Raw genomic sequence first — 19,024 nt, 5'->3', positions numbered from 1 at the left:
GCGAGGGGACGCGGGGGACAGGCGCTGTTGAATATCAACAGTACTGAGAGTGGGGGCGAGGGCAGGGCGGGGTGAACAGGTCCCGGGCCACACGGCAGAGGGGCAGGTCTAGGCGTAGAGGTCCTCCCGGTCGGCGGAGTAGACCTCCCCCTCCTGCAGCAGGGCGAAGTTGAGGAAGTGGGAGGGGCGATGGACCTCGTGGTAGAACTCCTTGGGGTTGGCAAGCTGCAGCTCGTACTTCATGTTGGGGTCATGGCGAACACCTGCAAGAGAGAGTCCATCACCCACCCGAAAGCCCTGCCTGCCTCCACTGCTGAGCAGCAGCTTCATGAAGCTCTCTACCCTCTCAAGTCAATTTTTAAGCAAACCATGCAAGAAGAGAGAATTCTAAATCCATAAAATCATCACCCTTTGGGCTCCCTCCACTAGAGATTGAGAGCAAGGTTGTCCTAGTCCTTTTCTGCTAGTCAAGTGCTTTGTCTGCCCCTCTTCATTTCCTGACCCCTCCTGGCTGTGGTCCATCACACCAGGACCTGCTGTTACTCCCCCACCAGGCACAGCTTTCCTCTTGCATTTTCCATTATCACCTCTCCTGCCTGACAGGGATTAATTATTCAGCAGCGACAGACCAGACACTTCAATCCAGAAAGACAAGATGACTCTTTCTCCCCTTGATCAGTTTTTTTTTCCTCTTGCTAACAAAAATATCATTGAGAACTGACATCCTAGCGCTGGTACCAAGGAAAGGTCAGACCACCATCCTGCTATCCTCCCTGCCAGCCATTCCAAGGAGGGTTGAACTACTTCAGAAAGGGTAAGGAACGCTGCCAGGAGGAGCCATCTCCTTCTCCTCCCCAGGCCATTCCCAATCCCATTCCCACACCTCTCCCAGGGCAGCTCACCCATGAAGTTGTAGTTCCAGGACCCTTGTGCCGGGACCATGAAGAAGCCGAGGAAGCGATCGGACAGCAGCATCTGCACCCTCTCATAGTGGGAGGGCAGGTACCCCTTGGGGTTGTTCCCTTTGTCTGTGTTCTGCCTGCCCCACTCGTAGCCACTTGGGGTCAGCTTGTAGGCTGTCAGCGTGCAGGAGCCAGGTGTAAAACTGAAGGAAAGGAGAGATGGGGCAAGTCAGACTCTTCTGGGGCAAAGCAGGGAAACCAGAAAGAAGCAAACACTCCCTTTCCGCCACATTTTTAGTTTGAGACCTCAGGGTGTCCCCTAGCCAAGCACACAGAGGGCTCCCTGTCTCTCACCTGCAGGTGATGATGATGGTCTTCTCCCCATCCCAGGAGGGGTTGTCAGCCATGACCTTGGCATGGGTGGTGACGTCCTGTGGTGAGAGCTGAGGGGACTCGTTTGGTTGAGTGTGAATCCACCCCAGAGGTTCCATTTCCTGACAAAACCAGAGTGTTTCAGAGAGAAATTAAAGAAGTTTAGAACAAGACCCCTTCAAGCATAGAAAAAAAAAACATATAGGGACTGAAGCCTTCCCTTCCACATCAGGTTGGCTTCAGCCCAAGCCTTTTAACTCCCACAACTACAACAGACCAAGGGGAGCTGCTCCACCAGCTTGGTCCCTGTCACTGGAGAGAGTGGATCTTCCCCCAGGCCGGAGGCAGCAGCTCAGCTCACCTTGAGATACTCGTGCTGTGGCAGCTGCCCCGGGAGATGCACAGTCTGGTGTGTTCCCCACTGGGGCACCATCACAATGCACCGGATCTCCTTCACCTGGGGGTTATCGGGAGGGCTCACTCCATACAGGTAACCTGCAATCTAGAACACAGACACCTGCCTCAGAAACCCAGAATAGACCTCCTTGTAACCATGTGAGATGCTCTTGAGAAGAGCATCTCCTGGCCAGATTCTCACCAGAGGCAACATCACAGTTTTGTCCAGTGCTGAGTTTCCTGCCAAGTCTGCGAGTCCTGAGGCCGCAGCCAGAACTTGTGTGCTGAGCACAAAGGGCCTCACACCGACAGCAATTCCCAGGCCTTCACCAGATTCCTGACCACCCCGGGCTCCATGTGCCCCAGTGGCGTGGGCTACAGCCCTGACAGCCTCCCTGCACTCACCTGGGCCCGCAGGTCTGAGATGCAGATGAATTTCTTCAGCACATTCTTGGGGAGAATGTAGGTATAGCCCGTTTCCTTGATATCATCCGAGGAAACGTAGATGTGGTTGGTTCGCAGGTGGAGGTTGGCAGCAGAAATTGCTCTGTGAAGAGAAGACCATTATCAGAGGGTGCACAGATCCCTTCCTCCCACCTTTTCCACCACCTGCTTTCCTACCTGACTCGCCACTCGGTCTTGGAGGAGAAGGTTTGGGTTTCATAGTTGCTGGTTGTGGAGGTGATGATTTCATCCCCGTGTTTGTTCACGGTGCGGGTCTGCGTGGCTGTCAGCTGGGACTGCTCCTTGGTCTGCTTCTCAATTTCTGCAATCTGCTGCCTCTGCTGAGAGGGGGCAGAGATCTCCATGCCCAGGATAATGTCTCGGATCTCTGACTGTGTCAGGGATGCAACGTTCACACTGAAAGAGAAAATTCACCCACGTCAGGCGTTTCAAAATACGTTCTGAACCCTTCTCACCAAGGCACATGCTCAGAGCATTCACTCAGGGCACTAAGAAAAATTGAAACCACAACTGTTTAGGCAAGAGGATGGACCAAATCACATGATGTGCAGATCAGGAAGGGCTCAGTGCAGACCATTTTTATCTGCCTTTCAAGAGAACAGTAAATAATAATCAGATTCCCTACAAAGCTGACAGTTCATTGCCAAAGGCCCTTGGAAGTCGTCTGCTCTCCACAAGTACTGTGTCCACACGTTTAGAGCTGACAGAACTACTGCAGCTGGACAGTGGCTTACTTGTTCTTCTTGCCATAGTCAGCAAGGATGAGATCCTTCAGCTGCACCTCCACCTTGATCCACTCCTCATCTGTCAGGGTTGGCCAGATGTGGTGAGGCTCTGTGATGGTTGTCTTGTCTGGCTTCAGAATCACTTTGGCTCGATCGTTGTTCACGTGCAGCGCCCGGAGAATCAGAATCAGACGAGAGAATGCCTTGAAGGAGGAAAAAACCCAGATACAGCTACTCAGAAAGAAGGAACCGAAATATCCAAGGCCCTGCTGCAGCACTACTCTGCTTGGGAACACCAACACTGCATGGGAAGTGCCAGTGGAGTCAAACTGAAGGAAAAATCCAGGCAGACTCAGAACCAGGAGCTCTCAAGCAACAAATTGTGAGTGATCTCTGAAGCTTTGCCTCCTGGATCACTTACCAGCAGCAAAGCAAACTGCAGCCCAGGCGTGCTGTGCTCACCGTGTAAGAGGAGATGGTTTTCAGCCAGTCATCATAGAGATTGAAGAGAACCATCTGGGGTTCTGTAGCCTTCAGGATGAGATCACCAAACTTCTCCACTTTCAGACAGGCCTGGAAGGGCAGCTGCAACTCTGAGCCCTTGATCACAATATTGGGGAAATCCAGCAAGTGCACCTGGAGTTTATCAAGAAGAGGAACCAGTTCACAACTACTACAGAACATGGGTCCAGATCAAGTCCTTCACAGGAACACGGGAGTGTTCTTCAATCTCCCAAGGATTTTACAAGGTCCTCACAGAGCAATATCTGCAGTGTTACCTCAAGTGGGTCCAACATGCCCTTCCGTGTCACTATGATCTGCTTAGGCTGTTCCTCCACAGGAAGTGACCGAATCAAGGCAGCAACTTCTTCAGCAGTCTTCCACTTGGCCAGCTACAGAAAGACAGCAGGGTTAGAGAAATCTCTCTGCTAACAGCAGCGTCTCTGGGAATTCAAGACAACGAGACACACCAAATTCTGAAAACAGAACTGGAATTTATGGCTTGTTCCAGATCAGCCCCAAGACCCAGCATTTCCTTCTTACTGACTGCAGAGGGCCGTTCCCATTCCTGGAGATCAGTTACTCCCAACTGGCTCAGATAAAACAACTGGCTCCACCACCCCAGAGTCTTCTCACTGCACTGGATGTACGGCCAAGTGCAACGTGACTTGCTGGAACAGCAACTGTGTCTCAAGCCCTGCTTGAAGATGCAGGTTCTTTACACCTCAGAGCCACAGAACCCTCACAACTTCCACTGCCTGCACTCTTCTGCTTTTCTACCCCATGCTAACGCTCGCCTGAGCACAGGCTACACTCAACATTGGAGCTCCAAACTTGGTAAGAGGCAAGGAGACCAAGACCCTTGTGATGTCTTCTGCTCAAGTGAGTGTCCCCAGCAGTCACAGCCCATCCCCAGCTCACAGCCAGGACGTACCTGTCCCAGACGCTTCTGTCCTGCCCACACGGATGTGTGGATGATCTTCAGGAAAAGCTGTCCAGTTCTGGGATTGAAGATGAAAATGGCTCCATTGATGGGTTTTGTGGTCAAATTCCCTTCAAAAGTCTGAGAAAAGGAGTGAGAAAGTGAAAAGTAGAGATAAATGTAGACTATTCACACATTGACACAAGAGCCAACTCGCTGTCTGAGCAGGAACTGTGTGGGAAATGTTAAGAGCTGCTCTGTGCACACTGAAAAAAAATGGGGTCTGTGGTTTGGACCCAGTTTTCCATTGCACACATCTCCAGAACCACCCCGAGCACAGGGCATTGCCAGTCCCTGCCCCTTCCCCCTGCAGATACACCTCTGGCCTCACCTTGTGAATGGTCACTCTGTACACATTGGTGTCGTCCACAAACCAGATGATCTGGTTGGAGAAGAGCTCCCCATAGTTCTGGGAGGACAGGTATGGCTCTGTGGGCTCAGAGGAGTACAGCTGCAGCCCCTTCCGGATCCGCTCCCTCAACACGTACAGCGCGGGATTGGCTTTCATAATTTTGGCCATAGCCTGCTGGATCAGAGGTTTGCTCCCAGGGAACCAGTTCCCATAAGCACTGAAGAAGAAAACAAACAGAAGACCTAGTGGTTGCCATCAGCTCTGTGACGAAGAGACAACAGCCATGCACAGGTCCTTCTGTGCAGCAGCTGGGCACCTTCCTGCCTGCTGAATACTGCTGTGTGACTCCTCCTGCCACGTCCCCGGGAGCTGTTCACCCACAGCTTTTCCTTACACCTCCCCTCAAGGAGGAGCCACAGCATACATGTGCTGCAGTCATCTGCTCTAAAAGCCACACTGGAGTAGAGCTCTGCTTGCTGGGACTTTCCCCTAGTTTTCCAGTGAAGAATAGTTGTCCTCACTTGTAGGGGGCCTTGAAACAAGGCCTGACCTTCAGCTCCAAGAACAGTCTGATGGAAATTTCCAAAAAACCCAAAATGATTAGTGAGCTTGGAGAATTGAACCATTATTACTGAATAAGCACACATGATGCAACCTGAAAGGACTGCTTCAATCTCTTATCCCATTCACTGCACACCTCCAGCTTCTGCCTTCCCCCTAATCCTCCTGCTTAGAAAACAACTCCATTTGGAGATGCACCAAGACACAGCCACCAGCTCCCACTGTCAGTTCAATACAGGAGGTGTGGCTCACCTGTGTAAGTTGTAGGCCAGGTCGATGGCAATGAGCACACCAGTGGGGGAGGGGTAGATACTCATGTTGTCTGTAGTGTAGTCCAGGAACTTGGCCCTCGCATAGCGCTCGATGTCATGGGAATCGTAATCCCCCCAGCGCAGCTGGATATCTATCCAGTACTTCTGAGTGGTGGTGCTGTCCATCACATCCCTGAGGGGAAAGCAAGCCAGGAGAATTTAATCTTGCACAAAAGCCTCCTGCAGTTGCTGCGTGTCTTTGCTGGAGTGTAACTGCCACCAAGCATGGACACTGGAGCCAGCGACTGTCTGCCCAGCGCCCTGAGAAGGGGCTCTGCTGCTCTCTTCTTCCAGCAGCTGAATGTAGAAGCTGTTAAGAGAAGCCCTCAGCCAATGGGGTTCAGCTGCAGGTTTGCACAAAGCAGCACAGTTACTCCTCTGCTGTCACGAGGGTCATCTCCCCCCGGGACCGTCTGGTGAGGACTGAGTCGAACTGAACACAGCACAGGAGCAGGCAGTGTCCAATTCACTCCAGATGCTGGCCCTAGGACAGCACAGCTTTGTGGGGATTCCTGAAGAACCCTTCAGAGCTCCTGGGCTCTGGTTCAGGGGAAAGGTCAACTGGAAGAGCAAATGGAAGCAAAAGCAGTCTCCATGTTCTGCAGAAGGCAGTGCCAGGAGATGCCACAACCAGCTACACAGATGAGCCCTGCACTTTACCAGGCATAACTGTGTCCTCCTGTGTCCCCAAAGAAAACCCACCCCAGGCACCCAAGAGATAAGGGGTTCAGCTGAGGATGGCAGACTCAGCAGCTCTGCTCTGCAGCAAGGCCAGGGAGAGGGAAAAGAGAAACACTCACTTGGAATCTGCGAGCAGCGATGGACGTGACACGTTCCACTTATAGGAAGCAAAGAGAAGGATATCTGCACATGAGGAATTCATCTTGTACGACTTCCTGGGATGGATTGTCTCTTTCTGCACTGTCTCAATCTCCAGAGCATCCAGCTCTTGATCAAACACCTGGGGAAAGGCAAGCAGGGATGAGCTGTGTTCAAACAGCCTAAAGAATCTACCTTCGACACAGAGTTAGAACAGGCACCCAGGAGAATCCACTTCCTCTCCTTCTCTGTCAAACTGCTGAGGAAGGAGCAGCCCTGCTGCAGTCCCTGGGACAATCTCTGTTGCTGGCAGGAGGCTTTTGGTACATGGCACCTGCAGGGCACAGACACAAACCGAGCTGCCAGACTGCTCACCTGACACAGATCCATCACAATGCTCTCGTGGATCTTCTGCCACAAGTGAGCTCGGAAAATCTGAATCAGAGAAATCTTCAGCGTGGGGATCTTGCCATGCATAAAGATGCCTGTCAAATCCAGCTGCACCTGGAACCCCACGTACACCTGCAAAGGAAAAGCAGCTGTCAGAACGAGCAACAGCACAACTGCTGAAGTTTAGGAAACAGGACAGCTACTGTTAAGGAGGTTCACTTCATGAGATGTTCTGAGGATTTAGTTAGATAGATTAACTGCTCTCAATGCAATGGAAGCTTCTACAAACTTCAGGTACTTACGTTGGCTCTGTTAATGGTAGGAGACCACCACAGGGTGAACCTTCTGTTTGGAATTTGGTTCAAACCCGATCTCTGGGCATTTGTCAGCTTCTTCCACTTCATGGACTCCTCAAAGCCACTGGCCTTCTCCCTAGAAAGGGCAGACAATCAATTGCAGATGTCTCTCGCCCCGCTGCCACGTGCCACACAACAGAGGCACACACATGGAGCCAGGAAGATTGTTTCATACAAACAAATTTGGATTTGCATGCTGCAATCCCAGGTGCCCTCACCCCTGAACTATACAGTGTGCTCAAGTGATGGCTGAAAAATGGCAAAGGCTCAACAGAATCAGCGCAGCTTGTGCCAAGGACTCCTCCTGGTGCACTACTAAGCTCCAGCTTGTCAGACAAGGCCACTTCAAAGTTTCTCTTACCAGAAGAGACCCTCCCATGTGGGGAAGTAGGTGCCCTTGAAGAGAGTGTGCTCCAGAATCCCTTCCACTCCCCCAAGTGCCTGGATCATGTCTGTGCGGTAGTTGTTCAGGTTCCAGAGTTTGCCATCGTGGCGCTGATGTGTCCACCAGAACGGGTTCTGCTTCAGCACCTGCAGACAACAGTCCACCAGTGAGCAGCTCTGCACTCACACCAGCTAACCTGGCTGCACTAACCGTATGAACCAAGATGATGATGATGTCAGCAAACAAGTAAAAAGCCTCATGCCTTCAGTCCTGGGGGACACAGCTCATCTACAACACGAGTTCAGTCAGTTCCACTATGCAATTCAGACTGGGCAGAATCTAAGATGATGATTTTATCTTCCATTTTATCTTCTACAGAGCCACCATTAAAGCTTTTATATAATAGATCTCGCCACTGTTACTAAAACAAAGATTTTGGAATGTTTGTTTTGGGGCTGTTTTTCCCCTCCTCCACAACTGATTTCTTAACACTCAGTTGAGCTAAAGGTGATGTTCCCCAAGATGCTACAATCTATTGAAATGCTTCAAAACTGGCTGGCTACAAATTTTGGAGCATCTGGTTCTCAACTGCCTCTACCAGTCTCAAAATACATCTCCAAGCTCTTCCTGAGGCAAACACAGACAGTTCACCTGCAATAACACAGGGTGAAAGGACACTGTCTGGAACAGGCATCTGAACCTCACGCTCCACCAGAGAAATTCCCAGTCAGTACCTGGTACTGTTTGAAGTCAGTCCTGACTCTCCATCCTTTATCATAGGCCAGGGTATGCCTGTCCTTCTGGAAAAGGGTGTTAATCCGAGGAATTCCCCTGTCCCACGAGTCCTCCAGATCCTCAAGTGTCAGGCGCCTGAAGGAAAAATCCCCACACTTTGTTATCTCCCAATTTTACAGCAATGCATTAACAGATGTTTCAGGGGATGGGATCACAGAAATAACACAGACCTCAGGGCTCTGGGAAGAGAATGTTTTAAAATGCCAAACACTCAGAGGCTCAGCAAAGCACCTACAGCCACCACCATGAACATGCTGATGTCAGACAGCCCAAGAGAACCCCTTGGGTAATAAATCCTGCCCTTTGACATGCACTGAACTGCAAACAGGTCCCATGTCAGCTCCTCCTGGCACTGCCTGCCACACCACTCCCCTAAGCTGCACTTCTGCCTGCAGAGTCCACACCTTCTCCAGAGGTAAGACAGCAGCTTTGGCAGGCAGCTTGTAGCACGTGCCACGGGACCAGCAAGGTCTCCAGAACCCCACGACAGTGCCAGGCTTCACCCCACTGCCTGTCCCCACCCACAGAGGTGTGACACCCAGGAACAAACCTGTTCTGGGCTATGGCCTCCTGCCGCTTCAGGGCGTACTCTGCCCACACCCTCTGGGAGTCAATGAATTCACTCTCCCATGGCTGGATGTAACGATACAGATTTGGGATGAGCTGGTCCTCCTCATGACTCATTCCTGAGCGGAAGTGAGTGATGCCAACATCTGTCTGCTTGGACCACCTGGAGCAAAGAGGTAGGAGAGTGAGGTAGGAGCCATCACAGGTCACGCTGCCAAGGCAACAAATCTCTGTAGCAAAGCACAGTTTAGCATTCTCAGATATTTTTATAGGAAAGACCATCTAACAGAACTCTCCACCCATGCAGTTACTAGAGCAGCACAACTCACCTCAGGTCAGATTGTGGGATGAGAACGTGGCCCATGGAGAGCATTCCCAGCCCCCCCAGCTCTTTAGGGGTGTAGAACACCACTGGTGGGAAACGACTGGGCATTTTGGAATTCAGACCAATTTTGATTCGAGTCTGGATTTTATTCTCACACTTCACCAGCAAATCAAGCAACTCTTGGGTATTTACGACAGCTTCCCGGAAATATGTCATCAAGCCAATCAGTGCTGTATTCCATTTATTGACAATCTAGAAAGGAAAGCAAAGGATCAGTTCTCAGCCTGTTCTCCAAGCACCTGCAGAAAGCTCTGTCACACACCTTCTTCCCCCCTTACCTTAGTGAAGGTGGTGGAGCCAGATGCCATGAGGATCTGCCTCACTCTGTTATGAAATCTCTGCATGGACTCATCATCCACACGCAGGAAGCACTGAGCTGTGCGCTCCTTGGTGACCTGCAAGAGCACAGGCCCATCAGCTCCTTCCCAGGAGCCCACTCTCCCACCCAGACAGCAAGACAAGCTCTTGCCAACATGCATTTAGGCAACACAAGGAGAGAAGAGTCTGAACAGCACCTCTACAGCCTCAGGCCCCCATCATCCCCAGCTAAGGACTCCACATCCCTCCCAGAATGGGAACTTCATACTGAGCTCATTTACACTCTGCCTTCTAGTGCTCCCAGGTACACAGCTGGCCAAGGCAGGCTGTTAGCCACACCCGGCAGCTCCCAGGGCCTCCTCTCCCACCCTGTCAAACCTTCACTCTACCTCATTCTGCAGGTTCCAGACCCCATCCTTGTGGGTGAACTCCTCGTAGCTGGTACGGCACTTGGGCAAGATGCGGCACTCGAACCCACACATGTTGAAGAGCAGGTTGGGGTTGTCCTTGCTGTACACGGACACGAAGCTGTTCTCCCACTGCACTGTGGTCACCGAGCGAGGCAAACGGTTCTTGATATCCCAGAACACAGCACGACCACTGCAGAACAAGATGTGCACAGTGACAGGTCACCCGTTACTGGAGCAAAACAACAACTGGACAAGTTCTCAGTGCCTTCCTAGAGCTATCGTCCCTCACACCCATCACTCACTGTCAGAATTACACCTCTTATTTTTCTCCCCAAGTACCTACCTATCAGTCTCCAACAGTCATTCATCACAACTCATCTTTCCACTCTCCCAGCACTTGTTTTTTTCCAGGCTGCAGCACTTACAGGTTCACATCGTGCTTCATGAGGCGCATCCGAGCGTCCCGGGGCCAGCACTTCTTGTTGTTGTAGCCCACAATGTTCTCGTTGTTGGGATCTGGATGCTCTGTCAGGTACCGCTGAATCAAGTCTCTTGCCTCATCTGCTGTGAACCTGGAAGCACAGAGAAGAGGTTCTGGAGTTGCATGATCAAATCCTCAGAGCACCAGGCTGCCTGGATAAGGACTTGTTTACAGAGAGGTGTTTGTCACAGCACGTCTGAAGGCAATGATCCAATTTCTGCTCCCTCCCACTTGAAGTGGGCTTCAGGTTCTTTAGCACAGAGCAACCCACAGCTGTTTGGGTTGTCTTTCCATAAACAGACATAACATTTTATGTCCACTTGCTGGGAAGACAGAAAAGACTTATTTTACCAGTGGAAAATCTGTAACAAGTGAATTTGTGACATTTTTGCTTTTCTACTCATCCAGTGAAGCCACAAAAAAGTGAACTGAGAAAACAAGAGGGACACCCAATTGTTCTGGGAAGTCTGTGTCAACTCAAATATTCCCAACCTTCTTAGCAAAGGGAGAAAAAGCCTGGAACAGCTGCAGGCAAACTCCCACTTTCACAGCACCTGCTGCAAAATGCCAGAACACAAGTTCACCCGAGGCAAGCTTGGCCCCAGGAGTCTCACCTGAAGAAGATGTGAATACGGTCAATGTATCTGCAGAAGAGGCGAATGGGGTGGGCCACCTCTGTGGCAATGTCCTGGAAGCTGAGGAAGTCATTTGGCATCTGGGGAGGCCCAGCCATTTCACTGGCACGGTGCAGGCCCAGCACCAGCAGGTCCATCACAAGCCCATAATACTGGACAATGAAGGAAGCAAACTGCAGCCCACGAATAATCCCATAGGAGTTTGTGTGATTCATGTCCTGAGGAAACAAAGGGGAACTGTGAGAATTTGGCACAATACAACAGAGAGCTTTCACCTGTCAGCAGGACCCAGAAGGGTTTTCTTACTCCCTCATCACTTTCTCTGCCAAATCTAGTGTCCTTTCCTCCCCCACGGCTCCAAAACCTCTCCACTTTACACTCCTGATAGCAATGATCACCTTGTAGTTGATCACCACGTTGTTCTTGGCTGTCATGTAGTCAGCAATGTTGTGATCAACGATGAGACGCAACAGCCTGTTGAGCAACGTCAGGTCAATCTTCTCATACATCTTCTCAAAACGAGATTCCAGCATCACATTACATTCACCTTCACTTGTTTCCCAAACATCTTGCAGATTATTAATGCCTGAGGAGACAAACAAGCTTGTCAGGCTGCCTGACAGATCAGAGAGCAGAAGCACCGTTCTTCTGGGCACAGAAAGTCAACATATTTCCTGTAATGCCTGATTTTCCAGCCTCTGGCCCTTCCAGTCTATCCAGAAATGGGAACAGAAATATGTCATCAACCATAACTGCTGTGGAACTTCTCCTTCAGGATACACATATGTGTATTACCTACAACATAGTTTCTGATTGGAATGACTATTGACTGCAGGTTGGAAATATGAGAACTCAGCTCCCACAGGGACTTAAAGGAAGCAGGCTCCTGATAAGAAAACTCATATTTGCAAGGAATATAAGGCCCCACTAACCTTGGCACCACTTGTACACCAGCAGTGGTGGAGGTTCAGTGTCAGCTGGTTTGATCCATGGGGGGAAGAGTCTGCGCTTATCAGCCTCATACCACAAGTACTGATCCAGGTAAGCATCTGTGATCTTCTCCAAGGGCTCAACATCATAAACAGGAACTAAGTGGCTGTAGAGATCCATGAACTCAATCCCCACCTAAAAAAGAAGAGGCAAACCTGAGGCTTATAGCTGACAGAGAACATAAAGCCTTAGTGCCATTTAGTCTTTAGTGCAACTAACTTCTAGTATGGTGTGGCTTTCCCCAGGACACTCACCTCCTTGAAGGCTCTCTGAGTTAAGAGGTGTCGTTTGATTCTGGACAGAGCTTCGTGAGGATTATCATAAGCCTGTTCAATCAAGCCCAGCTCCTCTCTCTGTGACTGGTTCAGGCGAGACTTCACACTGGTAAGGAGAAAGAACAGCTCACACCTCTAACCAGGAACAAACTCCTGGCCACTGCATTAATCCAATGAAAGACAGTCTTCAACCAAGCGGATGGAGACAAGGTCTCTAACTCTCCACAATCCACATCCCCAAACTTTACAGGCATGGCAGAGCCCATGAAGAACTCCCAGTCAACCTTGGCCACAATCTACAGCTTTTACCAGTCCATCAGGGTTCATTTTAAAATATACTCAACTCCAAGAATAACAGAAGAGCTTCAGGAGCCTTCCCAAGTGCAGATATCTGCCCCTGCAGAACACATTCACTTCCCACTCCCTACCTGTAAGCCTCCTTCAGCCTCTCCAGGGCTAATATGAGCAACTTGGTGTCATGCTTGTAGGACAGTGGAGGGAAGGGAATGGGTGAGAACCTCCTGCTCTCCAGCCAGTGCACCGTGGTTGTGTACACAGCAACAGCCTCTTCTGCAGTGATGTAAGGCCCGTCCTGCAGAACCACACAGCCAGCGTTAGTCAGGGAAAGCTTCCCTATGAAAACAGCAAGAATTTGGGCAACCTCAGGCAGGACAGAAGTACCTTCAAGTAATTATGCTGCCGTTCCTGCTCAGCTTTTAAGTAGAGTCTGGTCAGCCTGCCCAGATTCTTCTTACAGACCGTTTTGTCTACGGTGGCACCCCGCCGGATCCGCTCCCTGTTGTAGTGAGCTGTGTTTGTCCACCAGTCAGCTTTTGCCTTCACGTACCTCAGGATCATGTTTTCAATAGGAGTTGGCAGCCCTGGCACCTGGGGAGGGACAGTAAGTTGAGGGAAGCAGGAGAGGGAACCTTCACAAGAGCAGTTCAGCCTGGGAGATGTTAAAATTGAACCAAAAGGCCAAGGAAGAGGTTTACCTTCCAGGGGATATTGGCCTTCCAGCATCGCCAAGCCTCACTCAGATGCTGCAGGATGGTTCTGGCTTTGTTCTGCTTGATTCCTTCTGGCATCATGTCCAGAATGTCATGCATAACAGCTGCCCTCAGCTCCAGGTCAAAGTGAGACTCCACACGCTGCTTTGTGACAGTCTTTGCTACACCCTTGGAGTGACGGCCTGGAAAAAAGAAAGTACTTGAGCAGTTGTGACACTGCTGGGCAGTGCTCCTCTTCCCACTGCAGGAGTGCATGGAGGTGCAGGACAGCTGAAGAAATTACACTGCCACATCATCACTGCTGAGTTTGGAGTAGATGATTAGGAGGCTGTGGATCCCACAGTGCTATGGAGCAGGGAATCCACCTCCACTTGGAATCTGTTCTGTGGGCACTGGTCTCTCAGGAGCTCTAAACCAGGCAATAGCTCTTGGGAGGGACACAGCATGGATACAGACCACCACTTGGAACCAAAAGCTGGAGTCTGAACTGGCAAGTAAACAGTATTAATCTTCACCACACACTCCTCCCACACCCAAGATTCACACCACGTGCTGACCTTCAAACTGCCTGGCCAGCAGATTCCCCAGCCAGCGTTCCAGCAGCGGCGTGATGCCCCTCATGAAGAACAGCCACACTCTCCAGCCTGGAGCCCAGAAGCCACAGCCAGGACCTTTGCCCACAGGCCCCTGGAAGAAGAGACATGGCAACAGCAGGTCACTTACTGCTACTCCAGAATCCCTCCCCTGCTGCTCAGTTGACGTGGGGTCACCAGCACATGGAAAGGTGGCACTTACTGTGTTAAACCTGTAGTAGATGAGATGCTTCAGGTCCTTGCACATACGAATCTGCCTCATCAGTTTGTACTTGTACCGGTACATTCCTGTCAGCTGCCCCACATGGGCAAAGATGTACTGCAACCCATCTGCCAGCTGCAACACAGACACAGTCAGGGCTAACCCCACACACTACAGACACCGCCGCGGGGAGACAGGTCTGCTTTACAACCAGGAGCAGAGCTGTTGTATTGGGTATTGGGCCATACAAATCTGCTCACACTGACTCACACAACCACCAGGTCTTATCAACGAGGGTAACAGCAGAATTTCAGGCACTGCTGCACACTTTCACTGTTCCCTCTTCTCTGCACCACCGCAACGCTCACGCACTTTGTGCGTCCTGTTTAAGCCTGCCCAGATATTCCACTCCTCCTCTAAACTCCCTCTCCCCCTTTAAAAAAAAACAAAAATAAATTAATAAAAAAAAAAGAGCCCACCTGAAAGGCATCCACATTTCCAAGTCTGTACTGGACGTGGCTGTCCACCACCAGCTTAGTGAGCCGCAGCACCTCTCGGCACAGATGGAAAGCGTTTCCAAAACGGGATTTTTTCCTTTCCTGGAAAAGGCACAAACCCAGAATTTATGTAACAATGTTGTGTAAGAGTAAAACAGCTCCAGTTGGGTCAGTCTATGCAACAACTGAACAGCTGAGGCACTGTGGCCTGTCTTTCCACGCTAGCTACTTAAAGACAACTTTACTCCGGAGTAAAATAAGACATGGATTAATACCTTTGTGGTGAGGGTCTTCACAGGCTTCAGGTTGAAGTTGTAATCCAAGTGAAGGTAGTTCAGGTTCTTTCTGTGGATCAGCAGGTTCAGCATGTTGTAGCCCTGGCGACACACCTGCAGGCCCACTTCCACCCAGTCCAGCTTCGTCGACTGGAAAAACTTTGTAGCCTTGAAGGAGCGGAAGAGGTACCTGGAGAGAGCAGAGGATACCATCAGCTGGATCCCCTACACAGATCAGCAGTTCCCCACCCAACAGACACCCCCTTACCTCTTCTTCTGGGCTTTGGGGGGTCTGTGCTTGAGTGCATTCAGGACGTAGTATTTCAGTAGCTTCTGGTAGGAGACTCGCACTTTCACTGGCTGGCCTGCTGGGCAGTGCTCACGATACCTAGGGATAAACCAGAGTCCCATTTTTCAGATAACTCACATTCTTTAGAGAACAAGAATTCTCCAGAAACTCTCCTAAAATCTCTAAGAAACCAGTCACCACAGGAGGTATTTATTTCACTGTCCTTGTAACAAGTTAATAATGTCATGATCACCATAACACCTCTTCCCCCAGGAAAGAACTCACCAGTTCTTGACCAGTGGGATATCAAGAGCTCTCCGAGTCCTCCCAGACCTCAAGTTGAAGGGTCGTGGGGCCCACAGCAGGGCAATGCCATTGGCTGTGTTGTCTGTGTAGAGTGGGGTATCCTTCAGGAAAGGTTCCACAAACTCTGGCAACTCAAACTCTTCATCATCATCAGGCAACGGCTCCTGACTCTGAAATGCACAAACACCACGTGACATCTGTTTCCTGGCTGCTTCAGCTCAGTTTGCAGAGCTAACCACTTGCCTTGCTCTCACAGTGGAAGTGTGACTGTTGAGTATCAGAGAAGCAATAAGCACCTGGCAAGACCCTGATGGGCTCAAGAACTAACTCTGGCTACCAGACCCTGACCTAGGTGTCACGGAGGTAACTCGAGGGAGATGTCAGCTCCATGAATACACAATGACAACCAAAAAGATAAATGATCTATCACAATGCTCTGAAATTTGAACACTGTTCATTACACATTAGGATTTATCTTACAGAGATCAAAGGAGACAGCTTTGTGTAACTCCAGAAGTAGGAAAAGACTACAAATAACAACTGTGTGGGTTTTTTTGTGGAAGGACTATTGCTTTCTCATGAAATACCTGTTCTTTACCACTATCATAAGCAAGGTTACAACCAAGATGCTAAAGCCCCATCACCTCCACACACAGGCCATACCACAGGCTCTCCTGGACAGAGACTCACCTTGACAGAATGTCTGTGTGAAATGGGGTTGATCAGCGGATCGAAGTAAAAGGCTGGGAGATCAGGATCTTCTGTTTTAATGAAAACGACGTTTGGAGTGTGATACCTGCAACACACAACAGGGGTTAGGGCACCCCCACAGCTCCCCCCTCCTGCCCCTGCTCCTCTCCCGAGGCCCTGCACCTACCAGGTCAGGTGGACATGGTGGGGCAGGTTATTGTACAGGTAGGGGAAAGCGATTTTGTACTCTGTCCTGATGGGCTGCCTGATGATGATTTTGTTGATGTCATTAAATTCATTCCAGTCTTCATCCCTCAAATGAGACAAGAAGAAACGGTTATAAAAGCATTCAGGAGGACAGAGAGAGATGGTTATAAAAGCATTCAGGAGGACAGAGAGAGATGGAAGACAGTGCTTTGCTTTTTGCTGGTTTCTTCACCAACCACCACCACTCAGCACCCAAAGCAGCACACTCAGCACAGACATGATGCTAAAGAGAGAGAACACCCCAAAGAGCTCACCCAAGGCAAGATCCTTGATACCACACGAACCTTCCCAGCCTTCTGCCAGATAACCACTTATCTTTCCTCCTAAACCCAACACTTACTGAAGGTTGATGTCTCTCACAAGAGGCTCAAACTTTGGGCCTCCAGGAATAGCCATGTTCAGCGCCTTGGAGGTGAAGAAAGCTTTCAGGTCAAACAGGTAGAAGTAGTTGTCATCCACCAGGTCAGTGAGCAGCTGGTTGGCCAGTCGGTAGAGGGTGGACATCATGGGCAGTGTGAACTGCCAGCGCTGGTACGTGGAGCCGTTCACATACCTGCCAAAGGACCAGGCAGCCCCTGGGTGTGCAGCCAGGGGGCAACGGGCCTCCACCAAAGCACCAGGAACAACCAAACCCTTCACCACCCACCAGCTGCAGAAAATGCCCAGGGCTGGTCACACACAGCCTCTCTCAACAGAAAGGCTGCACGGCTGCTGAAGGGCACAGTGCATTACACCTGTCCAGAGAATACCAACTGCTCCAGTTCTTCTCCTCCGTATCCAACCCCATACAAGATCTGTGCCCTCTTAGCAAATATCAGCTCAAAGCCCAACTAGACAGTGCAGACTGTCCTCTTTATGGCATGGTAAGAAACATCTGAGTTTCAGTAGCTAAGTGAGCAGCAGCCCTCACTGGATGCTGAAGAGGTATAGCTCTACAACAACCAGGCTCTCCCTCCCATCCTTGAGGGAAGATTCTTCTCTCCCCACCAACATCCCACATATGCTTCACAACCAAAGGTTATATACTGCTATCTCTAGGTGATTTATGTGCTGCACTCCTTTCTCCCCCTCTCCCATCACAGAGGCACATACTTCCTGTTGTCTTTCAGTGGCTGGTGGTCATAGAACCAGTCCAGCACAGGGGCATCCTCCTCTGGATCCAGCTCCAGCTGAATGGCTTCCAGGGGCTCCACATCCAGGATGTTATCAGCATAATCCAGAGGAGGTTCCTCATCATCAAAGGGGGGGAACCTCATCCTCTTGAAGTGACGCCTATCCCTCTTCTCTCGCCTCATCATGATCCACATGGACCTGGCAGGAACCCAGACACCATCAGAGAGGGATGTCTTTTACTGTGGACACAGGAGTGGCGGGTCCCAGCAGGGTGGAGGAAGAAGGCACTTACCCCCACTGAGCAATGTACACGGGCTCGATGACCCAGGGGATCTCATTGACAAAGGAGATGGCGCCCGTGATGTGGTACAGGACTGGGACATCCCTGATCTGCTCCCAGGGCATGGGCATGTTCTCCAGCAGCTTCAGAACAGCATGGGGCATGTACTTCAGAGCACTGCAACCACAAATCCAGGACAATCAGGGATGTGGAGAGAGCAGCCACCCATCTGCCACGAGCCAAATTACCTCTACACCTTTCACTCCTGAAAACTGCTCATCTAACCTGCTCATAAAACCACAAATCTTCATCATGACATTCTAACTTCATGCTTCACCTATCTCACTACCAAGTTTTCTACTGGCTTGGCATTCCAGAGACTGTCACATATTAAGAATGTTACAAATTATAAAGAAAAGCTTCAGATGAGTTTCTGGAGGTTTTACAGGTAGTGAGACAGTGCAATGGATCATGAGCTGCATGAGATAGTGTCTGGATCCCAAACAGCAAAGAAGAACTCACAATGTTTTTTTAATCTTGAAAATAATACATAGTTGCTATTCCAAACACTTCCTCAACCTCTTTTAAGACAATGTGTTATCCAGTGCAATGATTTTCTCATAAATTCAAAGTAACAACTTCTTGACCTTATTCTCTCCCATACTACCACCCTGGTGCAACTGTTCATCCCACTCTCATCGAGCTACTATGCTGCTTCCTATGCACAACTGACAGGGAAAGCCCTCTGGAGAGGGGCCTCTCCCTTTAGCAATCAACAAGGAGCTTTGACAGGGCAGCAGAGGACTCGTCTCAGCTCCCCGCGTGTACCCTTACCCCAGGTAAACGCGCTTGTCATGACGGAACTTCCTGTTGGTCATATCCCCGTGGTCGCGGATGATCTTCCGGACGTGCTCGGGGGGCATGTCCTCCTTCTGCGCGTCCACGAAGCCGAATTTCCTCTTCTCCGCATAGCGCTTGGCCTGCAGCGGCTGCCACTTGCGGGCTGCGGGGACAGAGAGGCGGCGGGGTCAGGCCCGGCCCCGCTGGGGAGGAGGGGGCTGCAGGGCCCGGCCCTACTCACCCTTCTCCTGCAGCTTCTCCTCAGACATGTAGTCGGGCAGCGGCGCCA

At 50.5% G+C, this 19,024-nt stretch overlaps 1 protein-coding gene across 1 annotated transcript; it reads right to left on the bottom strand.

The window, feature by feature from the left end:
* Positions 1 to 99: 99 nt before the first annotated feature.
* PRPF8 (pre-mRNA processing factor 8) lies at positions 100 to 19,019 on the bottom strand (the record flags this gene model as incomplete). The annotated part of the gene is made up of 42 exons (XM_008938489.1): positions 100 to 263; positions 903 to 1,105; positions 1,257 to 1,396; positions 1,636 to 1,776; positions 2,076 to 2,217; positions 2,292 to 2,531; positions 2,870 to 3,063; positions 3,323 to 3,496; positions 3,640 to 3,753; positions 4,296 to 4,424; positions 4,675 to 4,912; positions 5,509 to 5,700; positions 6,368 to 6,528; positions 6,762 to 6,908; positions 7,079 to 7,208; positions 7,494 to 7,663; positions 8,252 to 8,387; positions 8,863 to 9,042; positions 9,209 to 9,456; positions 9,543 to 9,659; positions 9,972 to 10,182; positions 10,418 to 10,564; positions 11,088 to 11,326; positions 11,507 to 11,694; positions 12,041 to 12,233; positions 12,353 to 12,479; positions 12,802 to 12,965; positions 13,055 to 13,261; positions 13,369 to 13,565; positions 13,941 to 14,070; positions 14,179 to 14,313; positions 14,658 to 14,777; positions 14,951 to 15,140; positions 15,219 to 15,338; positions 15,525 to 15,715; positions 16,236 to 16,341; positions 16,423 to 16,548; positions 16,843 to 17,055; positions 17,595 to 17,813; positions 17,908 to 18,072; positions 18,730 to 18,898; positions 18,977 to 19,019. Coding segments are annotated over 42 exons (6,951 nt in total), but the record flags the coding sequence as incomplete, so codon positions are not given.
* Between the last annotated feature and the right edge of the window lie 5 nt (positions 19,020 to 19,024).

Source organism: Merops nubicus, unplaced genomic scaffold (assembly GCF_000691845.1).
Source record: "Merops nubicus isolate BGI_N331 unplaced genomic scaffold, ASM69184v1 scaffold34634, whole genome shotgun sequence".
NCBI classification, from domain to species: Eukaryota; Metazoa; Chordata; class Aves; order Coraciiformes; family Meropidae; genus Merops; species Merops nubicus.
This window is presented reverse-complemented; position numbering and strand designations above follow the sequence as displayed.